Source organism: Genypterus blacodes, unplaced genomic scaffold (assembly GCF_046128005.1).
Source record: "Genypterus blacodes isolate CSIRO-AG114 ecotype Tasmania unplaced genomic scaffold, CSIRO-AGI_Gbla_v1 ptg000003l_1, whole genome shotgun sequence".
NCBI classification, from domain to species: domain Eukaryota; kingdom Metazoa; phylum Chordata; class Actinopteri; order Ophidiiformes; family Ophidiidae; genus Genypterus; species Genypterus blacodes.
Window position 1 is genome coordinate 9,994,492 of NW_027466817.1, and position 27,078 is coordinate 10,021,569.

The window sequence follows — 27,078 nt, forward strand, 5'->3', positions numbered from 1 at the left end:
AAGAGTGAATGGATAACCACGCGCCTTCACAATGACTCGCTATGCTACAATTTCCACTCTGTTGTGCTATTTTAGGTACAAGGTGGTAAAGGCGGGAGAACATTCCGTAGTAGTCCTGAGATCTCATGTGGATGTCTGTGTGGTGAGATCATGGTGTTTGTTTCTGGTGTTAGCACATGGCTGCAGTTTGTGGTTTTCTAACAGGGGGAAATGAACGTTACAAAGATTTTCTGGTTACTGTCTGAATGTTCTGTTCTGAATTTCGACAATAAAAGCTTTTTTAAAAAACAAATATTTGAGTGTGCCGTGTTGTTGTTAACTGCATCCAATGGTGAACCCCACATAAGACTTTGTCAAAAAGCCGCATTGTTTTTTATGGCAACTGTAGGTTATTTGAGGAACGCTGCACACCTGTTTGCCCGTCATAAAATCCTCCATCTCCAAGGCTCCAGCCAGATGTCTGAAGAACTCACACGCTCCTATATCTCCATTGACAGCAGAGTCAACGCAACATATAAAGTGACTCTGCCACCTAGTGTGCAGAAGGTAAAACTACTTGCATTAAAACCAAATTGACAAACTCCTCTGCAGTCCTTAAAAGAGATTTTTTACGATTGAGGAAAGAAGAAGAAAAAGTAAAAGCCCTGGAATTATTAGACTTGCTTTATTTTTCCCATTTTAGTAAAATGGAGCGACATCACATTCCAGGAATACAGCAACAGACACACATAGTAACACAGCAGCTGGTGTGTCTTAACGTAAACCTTTCTCTGAGCCTCTGCTGTGTTTCACCTTTTAGCTGTTTTTTATTTTTAGCAGGACAACACAAGAATTCCCGCAACGACTCTGACGGAACAAAATGGAGGAATGGGACCCGAGGAAGAACCTGATCAATTTTTAAAAAATGATCAAAGTACACAAGGCTTCTTTTGTTGTTGTTCCGGCAACAAGGGCGATCACCATCATGTGGCAAAGACATGTTGTACTTGTTGTTTTGGTTGAAAATATATATAATATATTATTTAGTTGTACGCTTGAGCTCACATAACTCCTCCCCTAACCAAAACATACATAAAACATGTACAAAGTTATGACTATTCATAGTTTTTAGTAGCTTCTACCTCCTACTTATGCCTGTGCCAGCCACAGACTTTTGATCAACTCACAGGTGGGAAAAATGATAATTGATGACACATTTTAGTTGAATAAGACAATTCTTTAGCATGTCTGGCCTCATCGGAGGTATGAGCTCTAATGAGCACCCTCCTAGTTTTAAAATAATATATTTTCTTTGAAACATCGTCCGAACTGTTTTAACTTAAGAATTTAGTCATACAATCTCATCATCTCCCAGTTCCAATTATCAATCAAACATCTATGATGATGTGCGAATCTGAGATATTACTCGCTCACACCTGTCAGGTACCACAGAGTCCACATGTTACGTCCACAGAGAAATTGTGCAAATGGTAAACAATCAAAACAATCAGTGCAAAATTGGCGAGACAAATGCGTAACACTGCATAAGACGTCTTTTACCACAAAACCACTTATTCAACACTTAAAGCTTTTGTACGATATCTTAAATCCTGTTGAAGGCATCGTACATGATAGTTTTCAACAAGACGCCGATGTCAGCTCAGTGATTTACAGTCTGTGTTCATCATCTTTACACCGTTTCCATGGAGTAGCACAGCCAGCTGAGTCTCTGCCAGCTCTTCAATATGTGGCCGTTTACATCACCGCCATGGGTTTGGGATTAATAATTAAAAAGAATCATGATGTCAGTAATAAGCAAAATGTTTCCCGTCTGAGAAAGAATAGCGATCCAATGTCAGCTGGCGCCCACATTTTGGTAATAAATACAGATCGATGCATCCAGGCATGTAGTGATTCAGCCAGTGTGAACATCTTGGCACCATCTTTCGTTCCAGGCATCGATTCTTCTCCTGCTAATAACAGGCTGAACTTCTGTACAGCATAAAGTCTGTCATAAAGTCTTCATCCTCTCTCATAATTTACTTCTGTCCAGCTTCTTCTTGGCAGGATTCGGGTACTGGGGGTTCTCAATCACCCCCTCCCCAAACTTGAGCTCCAAGAAGGCACGCTGGTTGTTGGGGGCGTAGGCGGTGATGCCAGCGAAAGGCAAGGGGACCAGAGGCTGGAGGAAGTGCTCTGGGAACTCCACATCCTGTTTGTGTTCTGTCCACGTGTCTTTGGTCATGACACCGTTGCGCGGGTAGAAGGGCCACAGGTCGACGTGCAGGTGGTTGGCCTCGCTGAACTGGACTCTGTAGAAGTCCCCTTCCACCGCCCTCTCCCAAACATAGCCGTTGGCATCCACCAGAGAGCCTGAGTCCAGATTCTTCAGGTGGTCACAGTTGGGTATGTCCTCCAGGTAGATCCCCAGGTCCACGTCATAATCCCACGGGATGATGTCTTGATGGCGGACAGCGCCCAGCAGGGTCCCACCCTCTAGCCAGTAGCGAACACCAGAGCTCTCCAGGATATTGATGACGTACTTTGTCGTTTCCCGGAGTGCGCGCAGACAGCAGGGTGGAGTCCAGCGATCCAGATAAAGGTAGTCTGGGGTGTCATCTTGCACCGTGCCGAAACAGCGAGGTGTCTCCTTCCCGCAACCATACCACTGCTCCTTCCCGTCAGACAGTAGAAGACGTTTCAGACCAAAGCTCCTCATGAGCCTCCCGGTGGACTCCTTCAGTCGAGTGTCGGCCTTCCACTGATTGTGCGCTGAGCTGAAGAGGGGCCGGTGGTTGGCAGAGAAACAGGGGCTCTCCAGGAGTTTGACTTTCCATCCTCTCAAGGCAGTTTGGATGAAGAGGGAGGAGAAGAGCGGCTGCCCCAGAGGGACAGAGAGGTTAAATAGGTCCTCAGTGCGGATGAGGACCACGGCATCTCCTTGTAATGCTGTGCACACACTCCCGCTGCTCCCAGATGCAGCCGGCGAGTAGGTGGCCGTCCACTCTCTCAGGTTGACCCGCAGGTGGAGACACTGCACAGCGGATCGAGCCAGAACAGGCGCAGCCACCAGCCTCACGGGCCCCCCACCCTCGCCCTCCAGCTCCCTGATCAGCCTCTCGATGGCCCGGGCCTGCTCCAACTCAACTCCATCGGGTACCAGCAGGGCAAACTCAGTCTGGACGTGGAATTCCGGCCTGTGAGCTTGGGGCTGCTGATCAGGGCTGGGGGAGAGCACCAGAAGCCGAGCCCCGTCCGGAAGTGCCAGGGGAGGGTAGGGAATGGTGTCAGCCACGGCCAGGAAGGGGAGCTCGGGCCTCTGGCGAAGGAAGGAATTAGCCACATCTCCGACGTAATTCTCAAAGTTTTCAAACTCCCGAAGAAGAACGGTTACACGTGGCCCGTGACTATGTCCCTCCACCCCGACCACCCCGTGCTCGGCCAGCTCACCTCCGGGCCCTATAAGTCCTTCAACGCCTCCCCTTAGACTAGATCCTGGGTGGGCAGTCCTCCTGGGGCTCCTGCCATGTTCTTTTCGTTTCTCCATCATCTGCTGTTGCGCCCGGGACACATAGTAGAGAATGAGGAGGTTGAGGACAATGGCTCCCGTTAACAGACCCTGGCAGAAACTGATACGCATTGCAACGAATTTACTTCACGGTTCTTCTCAATCGTAGAATGCACACCACAGTTTGACTCAAGTAATCTAGTGGTGCTTAAGTCCCCATTAGTGTCATGTTGGAGGGTTTCAAGTCTTCAGGGAGTTTAAGCCAAACTGTAAAATGATGAAGAAAATGTCATTACAATATACAGTAACCCAAACCCAACCAGTTCAGTCTAAACCTGCATGTGTATCCTATTTATGGACACAATACCAACCAAGAAAAACAGGCTATGACCTTTCATAGCCTCTACTTACCTTGATTTATAGCAGCTTTCTTCATTTATTTTAACCGCAGGCCATCACCTGACATTAGCTACGTTACCAAAACCTTTAACAGCGTTAAACCGGTTACAGTAGATACGACGCGACTCGTTTGCATCGTCTCAGTCAGCTCTGGCTGCGGGAAAGCAGTTGTGTCTGGAAACAAAAATCTGCAGTGCTGGAAAAAATCTGGTTAGATGCGGTTGTAATCGATTCTCCAAAAATTAAGAGAGAATTCCGCAATTTAACGGTGCAGGATCTCAGCGGAGTGTGTTATTAAAGTGTAGTTAACGTGGGCGCGACAATGAATCTCAACTGTACTGATTTACCGTAGCACGCTAACGCAACACTGGAGTTTCCGGTACCAGTTTTTCAGAATAAAGTAATCCATGATAAACACCGAAATTCGCGATATCAGATACAGAACACGTTTGTTTTTCGGTTCTCTGCAGCACAATATTGTACCATACTTTTACATTATTATTTTGGTTAAAAGCGTCTGCTAAACGATTAAATGTAATAGTTATTATTGTTATTATTTTTTTATTTAGTAGTAGTAGTAGTAGTAGTAGTAGTATTGTTTGTAGAATATATTTATTTGAACTAAAGCACAGATATATAGATTGATTTGAAATCCTCCTTTTCCATTTGGGTTGGATAAAAATAGATAAAATAATGTACTTAGATAGTACCATGTTGTTTTTTCTATCATGTATTTTCCTCCGAGAGGTACAGCTGCACGCTGTAATCCCCAGACTGCGCTGGGTCGCAAAATTTAAACCAGAAATACCGTCAGAAAATAATTCTGGTGAACTTTACGGACCTCAAACGTTCTTGCTCACAAAATGGCAGGAAATGTACTTCTCTGGCGACACGTTCATTGTGTATTAGGCCTTTATTTGTCACGGACATAGGACATTTCCACTAGAACCCGACACAAGGAGGAAGCAATAGGTTGGGACGTACAAAGTAAAAGTCGTAGACAAATTTCAATACTTTCTTTGTGCGATTGGCACCGCATTCCACGATTTGAAATTCATTTAATTCAAAAATGTAAAACCATAATGATTCGAAATGTCTCTTACTGATATGGAAACGGCGCATGGAGTTTCAACTTAGTTATGTATTTGGGTTTTTTATCTTGAAAGTCAGAAAGCGGAAGTGTAGTATTTTACCAACAGAATAGTAATTTAGCTCCGTGCCGTGAGCGAAGGAAGAAAGGAGCATAGTCGTAGTGAAGTGTCGCTGGGTTGGAAAAGGGGTACGGGGCTTTTTGTTATTGTTCCTACACTCTCCCCGTTTCCTCCTCCTTATCCTGGCGAAAGCTTGAGCGCATAAAATGGAGGCGGACAGATCCGGCGGAGGACCAAACCCGAACTCCGGAGGTGGCGGCAGCAGCGGTGCGGGGCGCAACCCAAACGGGCCCAAAGCAGCACCGGGCCAGGCGACATCAGCAGCCGCGGCGACCGGAGCGATGGCAGCGGCGGCGGCGGCGGCAGCGGCGGCCGGGGCCCTACCGGGAACGTCGCACCTCCGGGAGCTTCAGGACGGGGACTCGGGCATGACGCTTCCTGGGATCCTGCACTTCATCCAGTACGAGTGGGGACGTTTCCAGGCCGAGAAATACCGCTGGGAGGCGGAGAGAGACGAACTCAGGGTAAATGTGTTTATCATTTAGCTTACGTTTGCAACCGTAATGCCCCAAATAAAGGCCACCGGGAGTCATATTCCTCCTCTTTCCTGCCGCTTTGTGACAGCACACATGCCCTCTCATCATTCACTTCCAGGCTGACAGAATGCTAACGGGCTAATGTTACAGTAAATGATACTGTATTACCAGGCAGTAAATAACAATATAGACGTGTGACCTCCAGCTGGTCAAAACACAACAACAGACTCCATTAAACATCCAATCAGGTCCCATAATCAGTCGGCCACAACAGACTAACATGCACTATGTGACATAAGACAATAACGGTTTGGGTTTGCATGAAAAACAAAGAGCAGTTAGTTATCCAGTGGAGTAAAAAAGGTGTGTAAGCAGAGATGAGGTGTGGCTACCTGACATCAAAGTCCTGCCTGACCAAACACACACTGTGTTTTGTCTGAAACCCAGTTTTAGAAGTAGACCGCTGTCATATTGTTTGTTATGAGTGACAAATGATCCCACATGTGAGGGGAAACATCTGACACATGTGAGATCTTAGAAACATAATGCTCAGGTCAAATTGGAGCTAAATAAAATGACTTCCATAACATTGTTCATCTTGTTTTAACGAGTTCAGGATGTTTTAGAAAGAGATGTGCTCAGGTACATCTATAGTGGTAAGCAACAAACCCTCAGCAAGCAGCATTTCTCAAGAATGAACTCTGAAATGGATCGTAAATGGATTATTTCAAGGTATTTCCGCCAGGCTTGTGACTGACATACGGTATATTGAGATGCATTTCAGGGTCAAATTAAATGACAGCGTGATTGTGTAGGGAAATACTGAAATAGCAGAATAGTAACACATTTGTTTAAAATGTGGAAAACACACATGGGACACAAATACAACGTCGAAAAAAGTAGAGCAAAGACAACACTCCTGGTCCTGTTATTAATATCGGAATGGATGTTTATGGATTTGTGGTTCAGAATATAGTTAAGAGTGCTGATAATGGAGAGACCCAGCTCATACTGTGACAGGTTGGCATGTGTAAGGGTTCAAATCCATGCATTAGAGGATGATACTTGTTGTGAAAGTGACATTGAGCATTGAGAGGATGCTGTCAGGGTGACCTTTGAGTCCACTCTGTCCTTGTATATCACTGAAAATCAAACATTTCATATTAAACCCCATCTGATTACTGAATCCCCTCAGACTGTCTGTGGTCAAATCTGTGTTTACTCCGAGTCTTTGAGGACAAGAAAGCAAGTTTACAGGCATTTGAATGAGGGCCTGTCATACAGATGGATGAGTCAGTGGTTTGAGTGGATTACAGGATCGATCGTGTGTGTGTGTGTGTGTGTGTGTGTGTGTGTGTGTGTGTGTGTGTGTGTGTGTGTGTGTGTGTGTGTGTGTGTGTGTGTGTGTGTGTGTGTGTGTGTGTGTGTGTGTGTGTGTGTGTGTGTGTGTGTGTGTGTGTGCGTGTGATGAGAATCTATTTGTTAGTGTAATTTATTGTTTTGATGCCTGAGATGATTGTTAGTGAAGCATTTCATTGACTGACAGCAAGGTGATACAATACGAAAGCACTGTGATGTGATGTGGCCGTCCCCTACACACACACACACACACACACACACACACACACACACACACACACACACGTGCATGCCTTCAGGGTGGAGACGTGGGCTTTGTTTCTTTAAGCAGCATCAGTTTGAATTCCTAAAACTGTGAGGGGAAAAAAAAAATCAATGCAAACGTGTGAGTAAATGCCACAGAAATGCCCACGAGCAAGGCACTCACTCATCCTCCAAGTTGTTTCTCGCTTTCATGCATGTGTGTGACGTGTCGCATGCACTCAGTGCTGCCCTTATTTGTCTGTACTGAGATTAAGGCAGAGCTGCGGGTGATTTCAGTTGCATTACGGCGCGTACGTGATGTGAGGAGATAAAGAATGTTTATTGCCTATTATCGCCGTATAATCCAAGTTTTAATGTGCACGTTTACGACTGTGAGGTACGACATTCCCGGTCAGGAACTTTTCTTACTCAGCAAGTTACTTACACACACGCACAGAAAGAGGGAGAAAGATGTTTTTGCTCTGCGGTTGGACTGAAATACAGTTCATTTCTTCATTCCTGCAGCCATATGTGGTCTTCCTCCTGTAGCCACGGTTTGCTTGTAATTAGGGTGAACTATCTGCTGGAGGTCACAAGCACAACCTTACCACAGAGGAACCAACGTATGGGAATTAACCAGGGGGTCAAAGGGTGAAGTCTAGGTTTGAAACTGTATATTTGTGCTACAGTTAACTCGTTGGACCGTTGCTCTTGTAATCTTCCTGTTGTTTAGATGGAGATGAGCTTTGATTGTGATCAGTCAAGATGTTTTATATTTCATAACCCCACATTTTGGTCAATGAGCTCAAACATCGCCTCATTAAGCCTCAATTTTACGTTGAGAAAAACAACCATGGCCTCCCTTCCGTCCGTGTGTGTCTCTTGGCCCCCGACTCAAACCTGTGTAGTTATTAATAGTCGGCTGATAAAATATGGATGAACAATAACAAACTGTGCTGCTTTTATCACAGCGTGGGAGAGGGGGTTGAGGCAGAGGCATAACGTGTCCATGTCCAACACGCCATTAAAGCTTGTTATGGAACTTTGTGTGTGTGTGTGTGCATGCGTGTGTGTTCTGTGCACATGCTCTGGATTCACGGGCACACACTTAACACCGTAGCTGGAAAATGGACTCGGCTGGCGTTGAGAGAGCCACAGAGTAGCGCCGCCCCCTGGCTTTTGTCCCCGGAGGGCTCGCGGGCATGTTGCTCTCAACATGCCAGTTAGCATGAAGTCTGGCATTGCCCTGCGCCCTTAACAGCAAGGCGTACATGCGTTAATAGCCAGATCACATGGTGCTCGTGTGTGTGACATCTTGTGCGTTCTAGGCTGCTATTACTAATCTACAATCATCTGCTGGACTGCATGAGGAACTGAATTCAAATTGAAATCATAACACGAAAATGTGCGTTTTGTATTGTAAAACGCTGCACTTTCATCTAAAACACATAAGATCTTAATGACCCGTGCATATTAGTTGTATGCTGTTTATAGACTAATGATGACGATATTGGATTTCCCCAGGATGTGAGCTTTCGTACAGAAACACGTGTGCATATCATCCGCCAGCTCTCCACCAAAAAGTGTTTAGTACAGGAAAAAGTGTTGTGACATCACTTCCTGTCTAGCTCCAGAAAAGGCAGACATGCTGGATTTCACAGGCAAAGATCTGTAGCCGGCAACGCCAAACTGCTGTCCGGTCACGACAAGAGCGGAAACTTATCTGCTGGTTTCTCAGATCAAACAGAAAATGCAATACAAAGCTTTGGCTGGATGGTGTGTTCCTGTGATGGCGTGTGAGGTAGTGTCACATGGCGGAATGGTGGGGAAGACCACCTGTGGCGCTGTGTCTCCAGTGACAGGCTGGGAATTGAGGCCCTCCCGGCTCTGGGCCAGGCGGGACGTCCCAGCGGAGACAATGCAGTGGACAGGTGGTCGAGGCCTTGGCACGCTGTCCTTCAGAAACCCACGTGTGCAAATACATCTAATGATGCGTAGGTTCCTAAAGATACCACCTCCTGACGTTTACAGGACTTCTAGGGATTTTTGTTATTGAGAATTATTTTTTATGTTGGTAGAGAGAAGAGAGAAGCCAAACTTTAGTACCTTTTTTATTTCTTACCTGTAGAATTATCAGGACCAAGCTGGGATAAAGTTCTACCCATTTTGCTTCTGTGTCTCTAACGTGTCTCTAAGTCGTTTAGAATAGATTACTGGTGACCCAGATGACATCACTTCCTGTTGAGTTTGGCCGCAGGGGGAGCCTGGGTGCACATCTCTAATTAATAGCTCGGCCGTCTCTGCCATGACACACATATGATGTCCATATGTACAGTGTTGCTGCAGCAAGCGCCTTCTTCCTCACGTATCCTGTCAAATGTCTGTGATTTCCTTCCGTTTTGCGTTCTTTTAGCCCCTTTCTTTCTCCTTCCCAATCTTCTGAATCGTGTAAAGCTCACTAGGTATTTCGCTGTCTCTCAGTCACTACACGTTCAGGCTTGTAATTAAGGCTACAATGCAAGCAAGATTTATATCTGGACAGAATGATTTGGCAATTCTGCTGTTTGTTGAATAAACATGACGTCTGCTGCATTCCTCTAGAAAATGTTTGACGGACACCAATGGACTTGGCAGCTTTAAGTCTGCTCGATGATGGATACGGCATTTTTCAAACTCTCCGTCAACTGCGGACTGAACAAGAAGTGACCGTCAAGACTTCTGAGTAGCTTTAGCTGGACAGGGCTGCTCGGCCTTTATGCAAATCTGTGGTAGCATTGTAAAGTCATGGATACCAACAAGATTACTTCCCAGTCTTGCTTGTGTCCCTGCTTTAGTGTCTGCATCGATTCCAATATGTTGACGGTCCAAGTTGCGTTGTGTCCTTGTAACAGTCAGGTTATTGAGTAAACGCATGTGAATAAATTGTTTTCCAATCGTTTTCCAATTTCGGTCTCTTACTTGAATTAAGCTTACGTCGATCTGTACCAATTTTAAGTGTTTATACGACACTCAATAAAATCGACCTGTGACCTAATTGGAGGTGTAATTGGAGTTTTCAAGTGCTTATAAATGTACTGATCAGCATCATCAATGCATACATACGCAGTAAGGCCGTCACCGTTTGAGATGCCATTCTTTACCTCACACACATGCACACACCTTGAAAACACTGTCCTAGAAAAGTTTGGGTGCTCTACTTGTTGGCTCGGGCATTGGTCTCACGGGGGATGGAGGGATGAGGAGATGAAGGGTGGCCAGCGAATGAGGGAAGCTGCCCTTGACCTTGTTCTGTAGCAGGGAGGCTAAATGTGTCGGCGCTCCCGCCACGGCAAACGCTCCAAAGGTCACAGGCAGCAGGAGGCCGTGCGGAGGGAAATGCACCTACAGGAAAGAGATCAGATGGCACAACAGGTTTCCTTTTATTTCCTGTTTTGTTAGTTTAATTACGTAACGCAAAGGGAAATGCCGCAGGGCCGCACCAAGCAACACCCAAAACACAAACATTGCTTCAGTCCATTTTGTTACTCGTCAGCAAGGCTTTGATTGAACCATTTGGTGTTTAAGCATTAGGGTTTCTATTCTAGTTTCTATGGCCTTGAAAATCCTGGATGTGTTCTGTGGACCTGAAAGTGTTTGGATAGTTGATGAGATATTGTCTTGGAGAGTTGAGGAATTTGTTAGCGATGTTCTAAAATGATTTATGACCCGGAAAGCCACTGTGGCGTCCCCTTAGCAACCCAGACACCAGTCACGGTTCTCACGGGATTACAGATTTTTCTCGACTCATGCTAGAGTCGAACTAGCTGGCAGTGGCAGTCAATGAGTTGGTTATAAGTTATGTTTCAGTCTTATATCCTCTTACCCTACAACATTGCAAGATCAAAGTAAAGTAAAGGGAGAAACGAGTTAAACGAGTTTAAGGAAGGAGTCTTTAAGAAAATTGCTCGCAGGTACAGTATGTACGTCTCAGCCATGGTCTACGTTCAGACTGCAGGTAGAATGTGGCCTGGAGCCCGGTTTCTTTTCGTCAAATGTGATTGATCTGATTTATTTTTTTGAGAACAGTGTGAACAGCCAAAAAAATGGAATCTGATCGGTTCATATCAGATTTGGGCCACTTTTATATGTGCTATTGGCATCTTATACATATCTGAGTGTGACAATGCGGCCTGTTATTACTTGTCATATATATATATATATTTATTTAATGAATCGTATGAGTTTACTCTCGCATAAAATTGCTTTTCCAACAAACTCTTGTCCAGGAATAAATGATATATCCAATGAACCCAAATGCTTCTTAGATCTTTAACTTTACTGACACTCAACTCAAACTTTGCATTACTGCTGCCCTCCATCTTTCTTGTGTTATTGTCTTGTTTTCAGAAGACACACCAGCACGATATGATAGTGGTGGTAGTGCTTACTTAGTGTGTGTGTGTGCGTGTGTGTGTCTCCGTCCTAATGCCGCCCAGTGCCACTTGATGCCAGTAAAGCTGCCTCAGGACTGTGAGCTCTTCAGCGTCGGCGTGTAGTCTGACACCAGTGGGAACTTGTCTTTCTAGGAGTGCAGCATGACCGCTGTGGCAGGAGTGTGTTTGTGTGTGTGTGATAGCAATCCGTGCTGTGTTTGTGTATGTGAATGTTTGCGAGCAGGTTGTAGCTCGTCTCTCTGACTTGTAGCAGAAACATGTGCCCTGACACATACCACCCTGCCCTTTCTCTCTCTCGCTCGCCCTCTCGGCCTCTCTCTTTCCCTCTCTTTCTCTCTCTCCCGCTCGCCCTCTCCCACTGCGTGTACTTTTCATGACGTGCTCTTCCTCGGAAGCCTCCTTTACCCCTCAAGAGCAGAAATAAGGGATCTGGAATATCCCTTAAAGATGGCGGACCGGATCAATTTCCTCATACTTTAGATTACGCTGCTGTTCCTTATAAATAAGTGCAGTTAATTAAGTTGTCTTTGTCATGATACTGGTACATAACTAATATGCAGCTACATATATTAGACAGTGTTATGTTTGTGGTATATTTGACATACAAGGTTTGATAACAATCTGTAGAATTCTGAGATAAGCATGTAAAATGATGCCAGCTTAATCAGGATTACTCATCAGCAGCTGTAAGCTCATTTTCATGTGAGTCACCGGCTGGTTGTGTGTGTCTGTGGGTGTGTGTCTGGTCGATGGACTCTCCTCTCAAGTAGACCAAGTGCCTCCCCCATGAGGAAGTGTTTTTAGACTGCTCCAGTTTAACAGAAGTGCGTGTGGGAGCTGAGGCGTCAGCATAGATGTACGCATCTAGAAGAGAAATGAACTGTAAAGCATAAAAGGATTTAGGCGGCAGCCCAGAGGGGCGAGGGCTGGGGTCAAACAGGCATACAGATCTTTACAGTCATCAGAGGTTTATAACCCTGTGATGTCATCGGCCGCCACCAAAGGGGAAAAGGAGCGCACTCTGTTTACCTAAATCCTAGAGATGAGGAGGATAGCTTGTGTGGTGTAGCTCTAGGCGGCGTAGGCATTTCCGAGGATTTCACATCACAACTTCTGTCATGATATGATTCGCAACCCAAAAGGGAGCTTTGTAGCCGGCTTGCAACAACGGCCCCACCGCTCATAAAACCTTTTATATATCTACATGAAACACCTCCACCACAAGAGAGCAGCATTTGTCAAAACAAAATTCTCCGCTGGAGATTATGGTTCCATTTAATCAATTTTCATTCATTCTGGGTTGGCACTGGCATTAGAGCTCTCACTTAATGCTCGAGGGGGAAGTGCTCCAAGTTTGCTGCTTTGGAAGGCTGCAACAATGGCTCTAACTTTATGAGAAGTGGCTTGATTTACACAAGAATTCACAGGAAAGCTCAAAACACCGACAAATGATCCCTGGTAAAGTCAGAATTTACATTATAAAATTGTATTCTGTAGTTTCAAGTTCAGTTGGCTCACGTGTAATTTATATTTATTTTTTCTGTCAAAAGTGTGTGTTAAAATGCATGTCCTGCTTGTCCTGATGAAGATGATGCATTGTGTTTGATACTGAGTGACAGATGAGCTCAGTGTAAGAAGGTTTATGCAGACATGCTCCAGTGACAATGGCAGACATTAATGGGGTTAATGTTGTTGTTATTGTTATTTTATTAGGGACATTTTCTTCTTCATCCAGCAGGGGGCAGCCATGATGAAGTGCCCTCTGGCCCGGTGTAAAGCCATCACTCTTCAAACCTTTGTATTCTATCCATTCACTCATTGTTACCTTGGTTGAGTCACACGTACGCCGTCTTGCCCAGGGGAGCGCCGCATCTAAAGATAGGACTTGTCAAAGCGTGAGGCCGCCGTCACCGCACATTCCCTCATAATCGCCGCTTTCCTGCCCGCTGACCTCCTTTTGTTGCTCGCCGTGCGGTAAGGTAAGAAGCTATCGACCCGGCAAGGAAGCAAAAGGGGACGGAAGGCGAGACAGGAAGCGGACTAAGGAAAGAACCGTCTTGTGAGAATTTGGCGAGCCTGGTTCTTGTTTGTCCTCTTCTGCAGATTGCGCGGTGAAGCCCTTGGTTAAGGGGAAGTTAAAAATAAGAGCCTCTCTCCACAAGCCTCTACTTAGTCCACTGAGAAGCCTGAGGATTCATGTTTACTTTGCTCATATCATCATGGCATTTTTCTTGTGATCTTTGTTGACGGTATATCAAAGAACCTCACACACGTCTAGAGTCTTTCGTGTGTGTGTGTGTGTGTGTGTGTGTGTGTGTGTGTGTGTGTGTGTGTGTGTGTGTGTGTGTGTGTGTGTGTGTGTGTGTGTGTGTGTGTGTGTGTGTGTGTGTGTGTGTGTGTGTGTGTGTGTGTGTGTGTGTGTGTGTGTGTGTTCTCTCTTTCTTTGACCTCATTCCTCAGTTTTGGCTCAAATGTTCATCCTACATTTTGGAGAATGTGGATGGGACCTGGTTGCGTCTCTGCCTCTGTCTAAACACATTAACCTGAGTCTAAAGAAGCATTCTGTGGGCTCTCATCTGCATTAATCACCTTCACACTCTGGGTCAGGTGACTCTGTGGGTCACAGGAGGGTCTGACTACCTCTTTGGCTGTTGTGAGACTAACAGCCTTGTGACCTAAGGAGTCGCTTGACCCCAAAGGTTCCATGCAGGTGGCACCTTACTCACTACTGTGTCATGAGTGTTAATTCTAAGCAGTGAGTGTGTTCCTTACCAGTCGTGTGTGTGTGTGTTTCAGGCTCAGGTGGCTTTTCTACAGGGCGAGAGGAAAGGGCAGGAGAACATGAAACAGGACCTAGTGAGGCGGATCAAAATGTTGGAGTACGCTCTCAAACAAGAGAGGTAAGACAAAGCGTCTTCGTCTCCGTGTCTCTCTGGACAAAGTTCCATTTTTACATGCAGCGTAATGACATGATGAAGTTGCATTTGCTTGTAACGCTGCCCTCATGTGGTGGTTTACTGGGTTGCAGGGCCAAGCACCAGAAGCTGAAGACGGGCAGTGATCAGAGTCCCGGGGACAAGAAACCAGAGACAGAAGCAGACCAACGTGAGCTTCATCAACTTTCTGTTTGAAGTGACTGTAGTTGTTGTCTAATGGTGTGTCGTTAACTCAAAGTTTCTTCTTTTCTTTAAAATGCTGTAGTACCTAACGGGCCAGCAGAGTCAGATTCTGAGCCAGCCAATCAGATGTCCTGGAAGGAGGGACGCCAGCTACTACGCAAGTAAGGCTCCTCTCTCCAAAATGGATGTGTTCTCATGAGCGCTGACCTGTTGTTTGTTAAATGTCTGTGTGTGTTTGTGTGCTTTATTTCCTGTGAGTGTAGATATCTGGAGGAAGTGGGCTACTCAGACACCATCCTGGACATGCGTTCAAAGCGCGTGCGCTCCCTACTAGGGCGGAGCAGCCCTGAAGCTAACGGCCCCCCACCCAGCGACGCCTGCACGGAGCCCGAGCCACGGACGAGCGGGGAATCGTTGCTGGTCAGACAGATAGAGGAACAAATCAAGAGGTCAGAATGTGGAAGCCGATTCTCTCTCTAACTCACACACACACACATACACACACACACACACACACACACACACACACACACACACACACACACACACACACACACACACACACACACACACACACACACACACACACACACACACACACACACACACACACACACACACACACACACAAAACCCTGTTATCTGGCTCCTGAGCTTGATTGTTAATGCTCTTCGAAAGCTCTCTGATCTGTCAGCCCACATATGAATGTGGTCAGGCTCTCACTGAGATCGGCTCTCTGTCACAACAATGCGTGCATCTGGGACGTGTTTGTGAGATAAAATCGAGTTAATCGTCTTCCTGCCTCCGCTGGCTCTCATTCATAAAGTTATTGGAGTGTGTGTTGCCACTTCCCGTAAGCGGGAGCCTGCCCCTGGAGCGGGAGACGACCCACACGGAAGAAAACAAATTTAATGGCAGGAAAGGAGGTAAACAGGACAGAACAACATCTATTTAGAACTGCTCACCTCCCTTATGCGAGGATGTAGAAAATGATTGTAAAACCCCAAATCCTCTCCAAGTCCATTCAGCAACAAACACCATCCTCATGTATTGATTGTGTGGTTTGTACAGGGAGCGTCCAGAGAGCTGAGAGGGTGAAGTACATTTCCTCCTTTTTATACGCTCACATCACTTTTCCTTCTCTTCACTGAAAAGTCACTCTTTTATGTTTGATTCAATATTAACCAAAGCTGCTGCATAGCAACTTACATGATCTGAAGAACCATTTTGTTACTCTTTATCGGATCTACAATATGATTTGGCGATCGCTACCTAAATACGCCGTCTGTCCGTCGAGCGAAACCTCGCCTGTGGAGGCTAAGGCGTGTTTGTGTTTGTAGGAACGCGGGTAAGGAAAGCTCGAAGGAACGCCTGGGCGGCTCTGTGCTCGACAAGATCCCCTTCTTGCACGGCTGCGAGGACGACGATGAAGACGACAGCGATGAGGAAGACGACTTCCAAGGCATGGCGACCGACTGCATCGACGGCCCGCGCAAAAACAAGAAGTCTCGCATGAAGGTACGATAACAGGATAGAGGGTGAAAAAGATCACAATCTGTTATGAGTAACGGTGATTTAATCGCAGTTCTCTGTGTTTCTGCCGCCGCTATCATTGATGCAGATGGGTTCGGAGCCCATGACCCCAGACTTGGACCCGGAGGACGAGGAGGACGAAGACGACTCGGAAGACGCGCTCAGCGAATTTGACTTCCTGGGCTCCGGGGAGGATGGGGAGGGGGCGGGAGAGGCCCGCATCTCGGGGGACGGACGGGAGCTAGGTACGCTGTTGCCGTAGCGACATCATCAGCACCGGCACTGCCAAAAAAAAAAAACCCAACCAAACCCCCATCCCCCCCACCGGTGTATCGCTCTGCCCCCCTCTCCCCCCGCTCACCTTTTTACTCTTTTGTTTCTCACTGTGTCCTGGCATCTCTTCTTCTTCTTGTCAATAAAACCGACCTCTTTTCCCAAGCACTCGTCTCTCTGTCCTGTTTCACACGCTGTCGGTCTGTTACTCTTTAGCTCCGCGTGGCTGCCATCTCTGTCCGCACACTGTGATTGCGCTGCGATACCCAGGGGTCATTCCAGAGGTCACCGTGCATGACGCTCTTCTTTCACACATCCACATTTCATTCTTCCAGTCAGATTACGTCTCTTCAGAAGCTCCGCCCCCCTGCGTCCCCTTCCCCCCTTTCCTCCTCCTCACACGTGGAGACTCTCGCTTCTCTACATGACACATTGATGTATGCCGTGTATATATTTTCCTCCGCCTCCATGCGTGCTCCTCCTCCTTTTCACCTCTGTCCATCTGTCGGCTTCTCCCCCGCTCCCTCCGTGTCTCTGGCATGACTGGATGTTTTGTGTCTCTCTCCTCTGGCCGGGTTCAGAGAACCGCAGGAACAAGTTACAAGGCATGATGTCGGACTTCCCCCCTAAACCGACCCCGCCTCCCTCCGTATCGGGACAGGCTCGCTCTGGGGAAGGTAAGACTTCGACCTCGGACCCCCGCCCACCATCAATCACAGAGAGCAACAAACACAGCACCCACATAGTTTTCCTCAGGCACCCCCCCTCTCCCCCCCGTGGCATGAATGTAGCTCAAAGGTTGAATCCCAAATGTAAATTCAGTCTCGCTTCCAAACCTAGGACAGATTTTGGCTTGAGATGTGAGATTTGCTTGTAGTTTCTAAACTTTTTCTCAGCCGGTGCCGGCGGGGCCCTCATGTTGTTTTTGCTGCAGTCATGATTGTTGTGACTTTCCCCCTCTGGACCTGCAGGTGGCGCCCTGGGCTTCTCCTCTGACGTCTTCATTATGGATGCCGTCGGGGGAGGGGACATGAACCTGGGCGAACTGGCCGACCTCACCGTCGCCAACGACAACGACCTCTCCATGGATGTAATGGCACAATTGCTTCTGTTTGACACAAAGGTCACAATGTAGTCTGAATGTTGCACGCTCACGCTCTACCTGCGTCCCTGTCAATGTGCGTGCCGACAGATGCAGGACAACAGGGAGGAGTTCAAGAAGACGTGGAACCCCCGCTTCACGCTGCGCAGCCACTTTGACGCCATCCGCGCTTTGACCTTTCACCCCAGCCAAGCTGTGCTGCTCACGGCCTCCGAGGACGGAACGCTAAAGCTATGGAACCTCAACAAGGCCATGCACTCCAAGAAGTAAGAGCGACGCATGGGGGGGGGGGGGGAAACGAGAAGTAATAAATGACAAAGAAATCTAAATATAAACACTTTGTTTGTCCATAGGAACGCAGCGCTGGATGTGGAGCCCATCTACACATTCAGAGCACACAGGTGAGCTGAAGCCACGCCCACAAACTACATTTGCATCCACATTTTACTCTGATTACTGTCCGTAGTTAACTCCTGTGACGTAAACAATGATTAAGTAATTGATTTATGCATTTTTCACTCGCATTATAGTGTTTACTATTAAATTCAGAATACATGCTGATGTATAGACGCGGCACAGCCCTTGATATTTCTCTTTCCATTGTTAGTGGCGCCGTCCTGGCGCTGACTATGGGTGAGGATGGAGAATCCTGCTACAGCGGCGGCCTGGACGGAACCGTGAGGTGTTGGAAGATGCCAGACCTGAATGTGGATCCTTACGACAATTACGGTCAGTCAGAACCTCATTATCGTCGTGATTCATCTCAAAGCGGTGGTCGTCATTTTAGGCCGTAAAGGGACGTTTCTTAAGTTTCCTCTTGTGTGTGTGTGTATGTGTGTGTGCGCCCAGATCCTGGTATTGAGAGCAGTGTCCTGGCTGGCCACGAGGACAGCGTCTGGGGTCTGACGTATTCTGCGGTTCATCATCGTCTGGCCTCGTGTTCAGCCGACGGCACCGTGCGTATCTGGGACCCTCAGAACTCGTCGCCCTGCCTGTCTGTCTTCAACAAAGAGAGAGGTAAGCACGGAGCGTTTCAGTGTCTGCACGCATTGTTGCCGTCTTTGTGTCGCAACCAACACCATTTCTCGTGTCTCCTCTCAGAGCACGGGACACCCACCTCAGTGGCATTTGTGAGCTCAGACCCCAACCAGGCGGTGGTGTCTTTCGACGGTGGCGAGACGCAGCTCTATGACCTCAACACCGAGCAAAGCATCATGGTTCTTGAGACGCAGACAAAGGACGGTACGTAAACACCCGCAGAGCTCAATGCAAAGTTCAGTTATAACATCAAAACACTCAAATCAACCTGTTAATGTCTGTTTCATTAAAATCCTTGCTGAATTCTTTATTCCAGATTTGATAGAACTGAAGTTTTGCTTTTGGTTTTTGCGCTTTCATTTAGTTTTTAGTAATAAAACAAAAGATTTTATTGATTCCCCTCAGAAAATCTGTGGAAATCCTCTCTGCTCTCATTGTTCCATCTGTTCTGTTCTCCTTGTTGTTTATTGTACTACAGTGAGCACACACACACAGCTGTATAAACACACACACACTCTCTGTGTCTCTGGCTGATGTTCATGGTTTCCCTCTGCAGGCAGCGAGCTGATAAACCGCGTGGTCAGTCACCCGTCCGAGCCTGTCTCCATCACCGCGCATGAGAACCGCACCATCCGTTTCCTCGACAACAAGACAGGTAGCTGTTGGAGATCAGACGCTTCTATCTGAACATGAGCGTGTATCGGTAACTGATGTTTTGTTTTGTGTGTGTGTGTGTGTGTGTGTGTGTGTGTGTGTGTGTGTGTGTGTGTGTGTGTGTGTGTGTGTGTGTGTGTGTGTGTGTGTGTGTGTGTGTGTGTGTGCAGGTAAAGTGGTCCACTCCATGGTCGCTCACCTGGATGCAGTCACCTGTCTAACTACAGACCCTAAAGGCACTTACCTCATCTCTGGCAGTGAGTAACAAACCGTTCACCTGAAGTTTTGAGCAACTTCGACCCTAAATCACTCATTTCACTCTAAATGCCACGATACGTTTCAATGAACTTTGACACTGAAACTGTTCCTCCCTCTGCTCGCAGGCCACGACTGCTCGGTGCGTCTGTGGATGCTGGACAACAGGACGTGCGTGCAGGAGATCACGGCGCACAGGAAGAAGCATGACGAGGCCATCCACGACGTGGCCTTCCACTCGTCGCAGCCCTTCATCGCCAGCGCCGGTGCCGACGCACTCGCCAAGATCTTTGTCTGACGGACGGTCCTCGTCCCGGTGAGTATGTAGTCAGAGGAAGTATCTGTGGGATATAAGGTAGACGCTATGCTTGAGATCCTGAAGGCATTTTTAACCGGCAAGCAGCTGCCACTGTTCAGACGCCAATCTCACCATAGTCATATCTGGTTGGGTCAGCCTGAAAACACACACAGAAATCAGTTGTCAGATGGCAAAAAAATGCAACAGAGGTTATAAGTATGTGATTAAAATGGTTATTTCACATTCAAACTGCACACCATGTGGTTACAAAAGGAAATTGTTCTGTGGAGGCTTTAAGCTGCTGAAACCTCTCAAAGGTGTTCACAATGATTCAACCTCTCAATAACAACAAGAAAAACAAACAGTAGCCCTAGTTTCTGTTCCTGTTTTGTCCAAAAGAGTGGTTCATTTTTGGAAAATGTGAATTCTCTGCATTTCCATTACATCATGTGTGTGACTAAGAGCTGTTTACAATCATTTCATTCTCTTATCTGTCTGTGTTTATCGTACTCTTTCCACTGTTTATCAAAGCCTTTGTGACACAATGTCCTCTGGCAGCTCCATAAATCCTTGTGTCGCGTGTGTGTTGATCTCCCCATCGCTCATGAATCATAAAACAAAACATGGTGTGCATCTGTACTTACTGAAGTTAGGGCTTTATTGCTGCTCTTCAATCCACCTCGTGTCAGCAAAGAACATTTTCTTGCAATACTTCAGGTGTGTTTATACCCATTTTTCAATTCTGCTGCGTCCCAGTGTAAACAGCCTTTATATTACGTCTAACGTTGTGATTTCTTCTTCCTCCTCCTCCTCCTCTTCCTCCCCTAGAATCCTACAAAATCACCTGGGCCAAAAGAGACTGAAGACCACAGTGGAGACATTTGACCTTCTTATACACACACACACTAAAACTCACACACACACACACACATGCTGTCCTGCCCTTCCCCTTCCCCCCACCCCACTGGCTGGGTCATCACCACAGGATGTCACCTCTCCTCAACCCTTCGCCGTTGCTACGACGACGCCTCAGTGACTTCTTGTGATACGGATCGTACGGCTTTTTTAGAACTCCCACTTTCTGGCAAACGTGTATGTTTGGAGTGACACTTTTCTACACTACGACGCTCTGTTTCGCTTTCTTTAAACGGTTAAGACGACGCACCGCGTGTGCTCGTGCGCTTGAACTGCTGGCGATGATGGAGAGCCGCCGAGGGACCGCTCACACTACGCACAAACGCACCACCGCTTTGCGTTTGATGATTTTTTTTATAGGTTAACTTGCCTGTGGATAACGCACGTAAGCATGCCTAACAACCGTAACCATGTCCAGTGTTGACACAACCACCCGACCAATCACTGCTTAGGAAATCAACGTATTACATTCCAAAGACTCCAGGGAGCGTGTATGTGTGTGTGTGTGTGCAAGTGTGTGTTTGGTGTTGGAGGATGAGTGACTTCAAGTTGTTGGTGAGGAAGAACGAGTCGGTGGCATACCAGTGTTAAAAAAACACATAGCTTTAATTTCAACGTTATTGCCAAGACACCAAGTCTCATCGTTCTTGTGTATTTCAATAACGCGACGAGTGGCGTGAGAGAGTGTGTCTGTACATGCTTGTGAGTGTGTGTATGTGTGTGTGGGCACCCGGGCGAGATGAATGAAATAATCACTCCACTGTACAAGATGAATGAATGTATATCCACCATTGTCGTTCTGCTGAAGTGCAGGTGGTAAGAGTAGAGTCGGGGTGTTGTCGAGTCGTGAGCCTCATTACTCACAAACTCGCCTGGGTACTTTGTGTGTACCTGAAGGGTTAAAAAGTGGAGGTCAGAGCCGAATTGGTCCTGTAAAACCTCAGGGCAGAGCTGCAAGGCATTTGTACGAAAAAAATTTCCCTGCATGGTTCTACGCAGAGAAGGGTTTTCTCAGCGTATCTAAATTTTTATGCTAAAAATATTTAGGCCGCCTACGTTGACTACACTTTCTCCACAGCCCCTAACTGTGACAGACGGATCAGTCTCAGTGCATTTTTGTTAAATATACAAATTAAATGGTAAATTTGTGTCAGCAATCTTTTCTGGCAAAGTCACTTCTGTATTTAAATGAATAGCAGCTTTTGGGGATTTGTTAATCTCATTCGGTTAATTTGCGATTTCAATTTGAATTGGGTTAATTGTGCGTCCCTACATCCAGTTCACGGCCGTATCGCACTTCGTGGACCCCTCGTGTTAAGTTTGGAAGACGCCTGCTCATTTGTACTGTACAGAGGAGTGTGTGTGTGTGTGTGTATGCACTAGTTAAATCACGATGCTAAGAAAGTGTGTGTGTGGGTGTGACGCTATAGATTGAATCGAATTGACTTAAATTCTGTTTCATTGAGTTGTTGATGAGATTCTGTGTGTGTGTGTGTTTGTGTGTGTGTGTGGACCATGTGGACTGAAACTGTTTGCCTCTTTTTGCGGTGGTGTACCATCGCTCGGTTCCTCTCCCCTCTTGTTCAATGAGGTGCATCAGTTGCATTGCAGCTCATTACCCATAGTGCATTGCCATAGACAAAGTGTCGGCGCCGAGCCTAGAACCTTCACTAGCCCCCTCCCCCTCCCATGTATGCGCAGGTTTGTGGGATATGTAACAGGAAATAAGAAGTCGATAAACGGCAGGATCAGAACAAAAATGGAAGATGATGGTGTTTGTCTGTAAATACTACTTGCTTGTAAAACATTTTTACAATTCTGAAATCAACTCCTCCTTATTGGTGAACAAACCGAGACGGTGCCATATCGTCCCCGCCCGTGAGCCCCTGGCGTCAGTGGTTCCTTGGTGCTAAACCAACTCTGGGCTAAAACTGCACCCAGGCAGCTCTTCTCTCTGTTCTGGAGATCTGTACTGGCACCGGGACCACATCCATGGAAAACCACTGGAGCCAGGGGAGACGTCAGGATGTGGTCTCCAGAGGCATGCTGGGAAAAAAGGAGGCAACTACTTTGGCACTACCCTCAATATCACACTAAATAACCAGACAGAAACAACAGAATGAAGGGAGATCAATACAGCGCACACCTCTGCCAAGACCAAAAAAGTCCAAACAGCTGTGAGGCAAAGGGAGCAAACCCCTGTTCAGCGATTATAAGGAAAAGCACGTTTGATTAATGTACCTGGACCAGAATTCACCCATCAATAGTCAATCACAGGATTGAATATGTCCGATGTTGATCAGGATTGTTGCATATCAGTCGTGGAATTGTCCCTGGGCCCTGTGTTCTTCCTCCTGTCGAAATTGTCTTAGAAAGTTTGAAGGAATCCTGCATACAATCAATCGGATGATAGCAAATAAGGCACCAAACTCCATTGATTTAAGAGGCAATTGGTGATTTTGGTCAGCGAGAATTACAATCGCAGACAATTCTTTCGAGTGTTGCGCACGTCTGCATTTCTATTAATAAACTGCAGTCACATGTTCACAAAATGTCATAATTTTCATGGGAAGTCACGTCTGAACTTGGTCACTGACATATTCTTTTTTGAAGTTGCATCATTCTGTAGATATTTCCACTCACCAGGTCTCTGATGGACCCTTATGGATCAATGTTATTTCTTCAACTGCAGAAGTTATGCATTCCACAATAAAAACTATTAGTGTCTTATCACCCCAATATTCAAGGAAATCACTTGCTGAGGCAACAGTTAACGTATTGCCTTCCAAACTAAACTTCCAGCTTTATATACAGGAGCATTTAGAGGCTTTTCAACACAAATGCTTACGGCCCTGAGAAAATCCCAAAACACAATGTCGGTGACCTCTTTCAGATGCCATTTCCCAGAAAGTCGCAAAAAGTAATCGTAAAACAAAATCAGGAATGGCAAGTCATTGACCACGCCATTTCCTTCTAGAATGCTGGAAAATGTTCTCTTCAACAGGATTACAGGGTCACGCCAGAGGTCAGATCGCAGCGCTCAACATAGCCTGGAGGTGAAAGGAACCTCTCCTAATCAGTGGTGACACTAAACTAGAGCTCAGATATGTTGGTTCTCAAACAGGGTGGTGGGCTGATGTTCTGCTGTGCGCCGTTTGCTTTGAATAATCCAGGTGCAATGTCAATAATATATTGCTGCTGGGCGTAGCGTACTGTTATCACCACAACTACCATCAGGCTCCATGTTGCACTACATCTAATAGTGGATAAGCTCTGGAAGATCTCCCTGATGGGTGCGTTGGTAACAGACAGGGTGCAGAAATCTTGTTTTGTACGTTTTTGTTATCCGATGTGGAGTAAATACTGTAAGGCTGTCTGTGACCAGCTGAGGCCCACAGTTAACCACTTAAGCCCAGTGGGGAAAATACTACTTTTACTCTGCAAGAACGAGCTCAGTAGCTGAAGAAATATGCAGTCAGCATCGCCTGTAATACTTTTTTTTTCAGGTGAGCTCATCAATAAATCCTGAACCCTCATGGCGACAATTGTTCAGTCTGTCTTGATTTAGCAGAGCCAAAATTAAACTAAGTGACCACGTATTTGTGTCCTCACTTCACCTCAAATGTGTCTGCACAAAAAGTTTCCTTTAGGTGTTTTGTGCTTTCATGTCAGTGTTTGTGCAAATGTGACCTTTATTAATGAAGTTCTGGTGGTTTCTAGCAGCCTTATCCAGAGTAGAGCAGACCTCCAGCTCTGTTTGTCGCTCTTCCTCTTTGTTCATGCAGCCTGTGAAGCTCTATTTCTGGGTAAGGGGAGTTTGATGCGCCGCTAAAGGCTTCACAGAGCTCTACCTCCACCAGGGGCGCCAGCTTTCATGTCTGCGGGGAGGGATGTCTTTTGGATAAGGGCGGTAACCATCCCCCTTCCTGTCCCTTCAAGTTGCCCAGTGCCACAGCACCTCTCAGTGGACAGTCAGGTTATGATCTTTATTTCAAGGACCCGGAAGTCCCCTAAATAATAGTTTTTTTCCATTTTATAGCCATTATTTATATTTAAGACCATTCAAAAAAGAACATTGATCAAGATCCCCTCACCTGGTCTGCTCAGGCTTAAGTGGTTAATGCTTAGATTTAGATTTAAGGAAGCTTTGGTTTCATTCTGAGCGTTGTTTCCCCTTTCTGACAGACAAATCAGTGTGACACATCAAAGAGAAGCAGAGGCTGTAAATGACGACTCAATGCCATTGTGTGCTGTAAAAGTCTCATTTCCATGTTTTCCTTCCTGCCTTTGTTTTCTCTCACTATGAATATGATTATTAAGATGTAAGAATACTGTAGTATCATAAGTGAATCATTATTCCTTGCTAGGCATAGAAACTGCTTGTGATTGATAATGGCAATGTATAATTGGTAAAAAAGGAAAATGACTTAAAAAAAACACGAAAAAATAAGAAAATACGTTTTAAAAAATGATGTTACCAGTCAGAGGCCAAGGTAAAGGACTCATTTCTTTGTGTTTTTATTTTTTTATTAGCAATTTATCACTGTGTGATATTTTGTACATCATATTAAGCTGTATTCATACTATTTCCTCTAACTGCAAGGGATAAGAGACCTGCTTTTTATTAATTTTGTTTTATTATATATTTTTGAACTGCATTCTAGCTTGTATCAAATGACGTTTTCTTTTTGTTTACGGGTCCCCTGTTGTATGTCATTAAGGAAGAAAAACAAAAAAATGAAAGATTTTGTACAGCGAAATTGTGTCGCATGTCGTTTGTATTAATTCAAAGTCCTTTTAACTAAAGGAGTTAATAACATCTTTGACAGATGCAGTGGTTCAGTTCTCCAATTAAGGGGATCTGTGGTCACAAAGTCGGTTAAAAAGCTGAAATATTCCCAGGTTTGGAAAGTACTTATAATCTTCTGACATTAAGGCAAAGTGAGGGAACAGCAATGGAATTTAATTGCCAAATAAGTGTATCCAAAACTAAACTCTCACAAGCCTGCTGTTCTGTTTGATATTATAGTTTGTAAGTTTTTGAAGAAAAGCATTTAATTCAGAAATGCATTACTTTTGGTTTATTTTTGTGTCTTTAGATGTCTCCAGGTAAAATTGAAGAAAACGTTACATGGCTTACTCTCGGATAAATCAGTCTGTCCCTCAAAACAGAACAGAACGCTGCCCTCTTGTGGTGAGCATTACACCCTCACCAGTGAGTACATACCATATTTCATATTCCTTTGCCTCATGTCAGCAGTGTATTTTAACTTGTGGTTCGTTATCTAACAGTAATGACTTAATCACTTTGAGTTTAACATACCGTGAGTAACTATTGGCTGGAAAGAAGAAGGTAAGTCAGAGATGATGAACTTCATGTGGTGAGTAAGCCTCAGTGTTCCAATCTTATCAGGAGGTTTTCATGACCAAATATAGAAGAAAGTCCATTAAAACGAGAAGTGAAGTGAGTCTGTCTGTCTAGATTTACAAAAGCCTCTATATAAAACCCTTTATTATATCCTTTTTTAATGAAATTTTAAATTCAGTTCTACTTACACTTTTTCATATTTTTATCTATACGTTATGTTTTGTTCTATTTTAATTTCCTTCAGTTTGTGTGTTTTTTAGTAGTTAATTCACAAATATATATTATTACTTATTTTTAAAATTTCCCTGGCTTTTATGCGGGCATTTGTATCGGTCATCTTCACTTTATGCCCTATTAAATGACAGTCCTGTTTGTTTAATGAAGGGAAAATGATACACAGTTAAAATGGGACTGACTGATTCGACCGAGCCCAGTTTCCTCGACTTACCCAGGGGCCTGAAACCTGCCTTCCCCCATCTTCCCGGGCTGTTGAAGCCAAGTTCCCCATTTTGAGATCTAATCTCATGCAGCGGTAGGTGTGGTCCTGCAGTGGGCGAGAGATGCGTCAGTGCTCGGATGCATAGAAAAGGCGAGGTGTCAAAGGTCTTAAGGCAAAATTGGTGGGGGGGACAGAGAGAAGTTCATTCAGTCAGAAAGGGGGCTGACGGGAGGAGATGGGAGGGACTCTGAGTGGCCCCTGAGGCTGTGAAAGAGGACCCTTGCTGACAAACAGGACGGGTTACGCCACTGGAGAGAGGAAAGGGAGGAGGGAGGCAGGAGGGAGGCAGGAGGGAGGGAAGGAGGCAGGGCCTGTGACGTCACTCAACTCTGAGGAGGGAAATCTATTGGCTGAGGGCTGCGTCAATCATTTCACTTCCTCCTTGTCTGTGCTGAGATCACAGATGAGAGAGCAG

The 27,078-nt window shown here is 45.8% G+C and overlaps 2 protein-coding genes across 2 annotated transcripts; one reads left to right on the top strand and one right to left on the bottom strand.

The window, feature by feature from the left end:
• Positions 1-648: 648 nt before the first annotated feature.
• On the bottom strand, positions 649-4,234 carry fkrp (fukutin related protein). Its single transcript, XM_076141591.1, has 2 exons — positions 3,899-4,234; positions 649-3,754 (listed from the first exon to the last, which is right to left on the bottom strand). Exon 2 carries the CDS (start codon positions 3,617-3,619, stop codon positions 2,012-2,014), a length of 1,608 nt encoding a protein of 535 aa, XP_075997706.1. The 5' UTR covers positions 3,620-3,754; positions 3,899-4,234; the 3' UTR covers positions 649-2,011.
• An 839-nt stretch (positions 4,235-5,073) lies between these two features.
• strn4 (striatin, calmodulin binding protein 4) lies at positions 5,074-25,556 on the top strand. Its single transcript, XM_076141446.1, has 18 exons — positions 5,074-5,561; positions 14,405-14,508; positions 14,637-14,713; positions 14,810-14,888; positions 14,991-15,176; positions 16,069-16,246; positions 16,350-16,506; positions 17,116-17,211; positions 17,506-17,624; positions 17,727-17,902; positions 17,990-18,037; positions 18,244-18,365; positions 18,486-18,653; positions 18,738-18,878; positions 19,231-19,329; positions 19,499-19,585; positions 19,712-19,899; positions 20,710-25,556. The coding sequence occupies exons 1-17, from the start codon at positions 5,244-5,246 to the stop codon at positions 19,879-19,881; spliced, it is 2,325 nt and encodes a 774-aa protein (XP_075997561.1). The 5' UTR covers positions 5,074-5,243; the 3' UTR covers positions 19,882-19,899; positions 20,710-25,556.
• Positions 25,557-27,078: the final 1,522 nt, after the last annotated feature.

Bases quoted from the DNA above. Each gene is read 5' to 3' on its own strand.
- fkrp (XM_076141591.1), bottom strand. From the start codon at position 3,619: ATGCGTATCAGTTTCTGCCAGGGTCTGTTAACGGGAGCCATTGTCCTC.
- strn4 (XM_076141446.1), top strand. From the start codon at position 5,244: ATGGAGGCGGACAGATCCGGCGGAGGACCAAACCCGAACTCCGGAGGT. The intron at 15,177-16,068 runs GTCAGAATGTGG...TTGTGTTTGTAG, and splicing joins ATAGAGGAACAAATCAAGAG to GAACGCGGGTAAGGAAAGCT. The intron at 17,903-17,989 runs GTAAGAGCGACG...GTTTGTCCATAG, and splicing joins AAGGCCATGCACTCCAAGAA to GAACGCAGCGCTGGATGTGG.